This window comes from Acanthisitta chloris, unplaced genomic scaffold, assembly GCF_000695815.1.
Source record: "Acanthisitta chloris isolate BGI_N310 unplaced genomic scaffold, ASM69581v1 scaffold15696, whole genome shotgun sequence".
In the NCBI taxonomy this organism is placed as follows: Eukaryota; Metazoa; Chordata; class Aves; order Passeriformes; family Acanthisittidae; genus Acanthisitta; species Acanthisitta chloris.
Genome location: NW_008678841.1, coordinates 7816 through 12422, shown reverse-complemented (window position 1 = coordinate 12422; position 4607 = coordinate 7816). Strand labels below are relative to the sequence as shown.

Genomic DNA, 4607 nt, shown 5'->3' with positions numbered 1-4607 from the left:
TTCCACGAAACAAAATTACACAGTAAGTGAATTGTGAATAGTGTAAGCACCAGGTAGTTTTTCTGAGCAGAGCAGTGTCTTCTGGTCTTCTCAAAACAAAAGCAGGCACCGTTTCAGTAACAAATATCTGGCTTATTGCAATATTGCCTGAGATGAGCTAGGCAACTCCACAAGCAAAGAAAGTTCTGTTTGTCGAAAACAACTTTTATTAAATCCATCCTGGAGTCTCGCCATTGATTTCAGTGGCTGGTGATAGCAAAGAAGTAACAGAAGAAAATCTAAAAAAATAACATGCTCTTTTGTGAGCACTTGAACTAAAGAAGTTCAACTAAAGAAGCTTCCTATGGATTCAAGCCACTGCCTTAATGCATCTTTGCATCCTGGCTCCATCTGAGGCTTTTTCCATGCTTACAATTTTTAAGAGACTTTTGCACAATATAAAAATGTTTCCTGTTTCTCTTCCTGCTTCTGCTGTCACTCAGCTTCAATTAATACATAAGACCTCTCTTGTTAGGCCTACAGTTGCAATTTTCTACAGATAGAACAGCCATATCACTTTGCAACACTATAAACCTTTAGAGCAAATCAGCAGTTGTATTGCAACCCCTGCATTTTTCTTGCCAAAATATTTAAACTGTCATGAGTAACTGTCATTGTGGTAAGCATTTGAAACCAATTATCCTAAATACTAAAGCACAATAAAACAGTATAGTGTAAGCACAAGCTGTTAACACACACTCTGTGATGGTCATTTTACAAAACAGAAGTCTACCCACCAAGGGCTGCGACACAAAGAGCACAACTAATTTTGAGTGGACACTTCCAGAAGCCAAATCAAAACTGAAAAGTTAGAGAATCCCCAAGACCCTGACAACTGAGTACTTTATGATCAAGAAGGTTCCCTGCAAAATGCCAGCACTCCATGAGGTTTCCAGTGACAATTTAACTCTACCAGCTGTTCCAATGTATTTACCCTTGTTATCTGGTCTGACTCCTACAGTGCATTACCACTCAATCTCCTTAGAAAAGGTAAAACTGTAAATCTTTTGGCATTGTCACAACAAATTAACTGTGTAAACTCACATACACTTGCTGCGATTTCTTCTCGTAGTTTACTTCCCTTGTCCTTCAGCCATAATTGGACAACTACTTACCCCATACTACTTGTGCCTTTCGCTGTGCCAGGAGAAAAAAGAATCTGCAACATGTTGCTTTTATAAATTATTTCCCCTCAGGGAATAGTCTTTTTGTAGTTAAACTGAGTATCACAAATCTCTTACCCACATCTAGTAGTCTTTCTATAATCTTTAATTTCTGCTACTGCAAAGGCTTCCTGAGATGGAACAGAAGATGCAGATGACAACAGCTGTACTCTTGGAAGTACAGTCTTTTTAGTAGCTGGTGACACAGTCTGCATAGTTCATCTTTTGCCAAGCCCATCAAAAGAGATAGATAAGCAACATATTATATAATGGCACTACTATCACAGATGGCATCCTTTTCTCTCAGCTGGAGAGGCATGGATTTGATGGATGGATCACTTGGTGGATAAAGAATTGCCTCAGTGGTCTCACTGGAAAGAGTTGTGGTCAACAGCTCATTGTCCAAGTAAAGACCAGTGCCAAGTGCTGTTCCTCAGGGGTCATTATTGGGACCAGCACCATGTAATATCTTCGTTGGTGACACGGACAGTGCGATCAAGCACACCCTCAGGAATTTTGAGGGAAGGGATGCCATCCAGAGGGACCTTATCAGGCTTGAGAGGTGTGCCAGTGCAAACCTCATGAAGTTCAAAAAGGCTAAGTGCAAGGTCCTGCACCTGGGCTGTGGCAGTCCTGAGCCAAGTGCATCCTGGGCTGCGTCAGAAGAAGTGTGACCAGCAGGTCAACAGAGGCAATTCTTTCCCCCTACTCTGCTCTTGTGAGACCCCACCTGGAGTTGATCTAGAGCAGATATAAGGAAGAAGTTCTTCACTGTGAAGGTGGTGAGGCACTGGAACATGTTGCATAGAGAAGTTGCGGATGCCCCACCCCTCAAAGTGTTCAAGACCAAGCTAGATGGAGCTTTGAGCCCACAGGTCTAGTGGAAGGTGTCACTGCCCATGGCACGAGGGTTGAAACTAGATTATCTTTCAGATCTGTTACAACCTAACCATTCTATGATTCAATGATTTATAGAACTCCAAACCAAGCGAATTTCCTTGCTATTGCCATTTATAATTCAAATGAATTATCCAGTTTTATACATAGCTATTGTCATGAGGACTAGTAATACAAAATCCATACATAGTACTAAAGAATTAAAATCAGATGCCCATGTTCAACCTAAATAAAAGGAAAAGAGCTAAGTTTTGGATTTAGGCTTATTGTCCAAAAAAAGGAAAAAACACACATTATAACACAGTTGAACACAATACAGGAAATATATTTAGTAATACAGTAACTAATGTTTCAGCGCCATTTAATCACTATTTCTTTTTTATTCATTCAAGCCTTTTCAAATTATTTTGGTTTTAAAGAAGCAGTTATTAATAACGGAAGAAAAAGTTTTAAAAACTCACTCGAAAGACGTGAACAATAAAACTCTGACATATAAAATTGCAGATTTGAACTGGGACTCTGATTTGTTGTGTGGCCCACTAAGGCAAATTGGATGTGGGGCAAACATCTAGGAAACAATCCAGCCCTTTGCTTTCACACAAGCCTTCCAAAAGCAGAACTACAGAAGTAAAATACTGTATATTTGTCCTGGCAGTGTACAAAGTGGCTCCATCAAGTAACACCTGTTTTTATGATGGCAGCAAATGCATCACATTTTTCTCATGTAAACTGATAAATGCTGTGAAAGGATAAGTCTTCAAACTACAAAATAGAGACAACAAAGGTGATACTCTAAAATGCTTCATTTTTAGACTGCTACCCACATTCCTCAAGGCTAGATGGGAACATTTGCAGGCATCACTTATTTACTGATGCGAATAAGTAACACAAATAACACAACAATACTTTATTAGAATTGAATTGGTAGAAGCCCTACAAGTATTGATTATAACTTCTCTTGAAAAAAATTACCTGAATGATATGGAAGTTACTCCAGTCAATTAACAAAGCAAGTTTTCATATGAACAGTCTCAAAGGTGAAGAAATAAAATTTTTGTTAAATATTCACTAGGTATAAATTCCCACCACACACAAAAATTTGCTACCCATTTGGGCACCATTTAAGCATCCTCTCCTGTCACTATGAAACTAACATATTTTATAACAACTTGTAACTCAAAGGAAAACTGCAAGCTCTTACCAAATAATCATCAGGCTTGATACCAAAAAGTTCTCTGAAATAGCGGAAGGCAAGAGGTGCATACGTCTTAAATCTGAAGTCAGGGTAATGATGAGCAGGGGTGAGATTGCTCCCTTCACTGAAAACAGAAAATGAAAATAATGCAAACCAAATTAATGAGCAATTTTTAGCAGCCTAACTTTACCATTTGCCTTCTGAGAAAAGTCATTAATGCAGATAAACCTTCTTATCACCATTAACCACAGTAATAGAAATGTCTGCGAGAGACAGACTGCCAGCAATTTCCTTTTTCTCACCTTAAAGGAAATCACTATTTTCATCACCTGTATCTATTTGCATGAAGATCATGTTTAAACTAAAGCTACAATTTCTGATACCTCTCTGAGGCAAGCCAGTCCAATAGCTTACTGATGCAGGAATTGTTCACACACACCCTCATACCACCCTGCCATGTAAGCTCTTGACAAATTCTGGAAGTCAATGCAACACAAGCACTTTACACCAGCTTGGTGACCTGAATTGCTTTGCAAGTGAGTCAGAAGCACAGCACCAACACAGAGGGTAGAACTGTGCTGACAGAGCAGTGGGAAGGGAGCAGGATGACTTAAGTTGTTTGATGCCACCAAACATTGATTGTTTCAGCCTTATTTATGAAGTGGCATCCTCAGCATTAGACTCTTCTCTTTCTTTCTTGCTAGCACAGTCCAAACTGGGAAGAAACTCTGGTTTTGCTGGCCTGGGTGTGATTTTCTGTTTTTCTGCCTGTGACATCATGTTTTCTACCCCACCTCGATCTAAACCCACACCAGCTTACATGCTCAGGTGGTTAAATAGGAACTCAGGGTACAGAACCTTTGGGGGAATTATGTAAAATGGTATGTAGTTACATGCAAGACATATATTCAAACTAGAAGAGGCATGAAGACTACAAGGGTGACCAGCCTGGAAGAGAGTCACTTCTTAAAGAGAAGTTTTTTAATCAAGCACATCTAGAAATGACAGTATAGGCATCTTAACCTGCCCCTTCATAAATGTTGAGGGTTGGTTTAAAGCATAGGTGGTGCTATACCAAACTAAAAATGAACTCAAACTAAATACATTCTTAATGGCTAACCCAGTGGCTTGCAAAAGTTTGCTAAACAAGACACCCAGATACATTTCTTGGCAGCTTTTCCTTGCTATGGCCTCACCCTGGCAGGATGTACTCAGGAGATATCACACCTATCTGAAGGGACACAGAAGCCAGCAAGACTTGGTAGCAAGTCTTCACCACAGAGCAGTGTTAACAGACTGACGGAGACCCCACG

General features: G+C 39.7%; 1 protein-coding gene across 1 annotated transcript in view; it reads right to left on the bottom strand.

Moving 5' to 3' along the window:
* Window positions 1-4607, bottom strand: part of PIP5K1B (phosphatidylinositol-4-phosphate 5-kinase, type I, beta) — a gene marked incomplete at its 5' end in the record, with an annotated part of 25447 nt that overhangs the window by 14653 nt on the left and 6187 nt on the right. The window contains one exon of the mRNA XM_009077068.1: window positions 3301-3418. Coding sequence (XP_009075316.1) covers window positions 3301-3418 — 118 coding nt within the window. The remainder of the gene's footprint in view (window positions 1-3300; window positions 3419-4607) is intronic.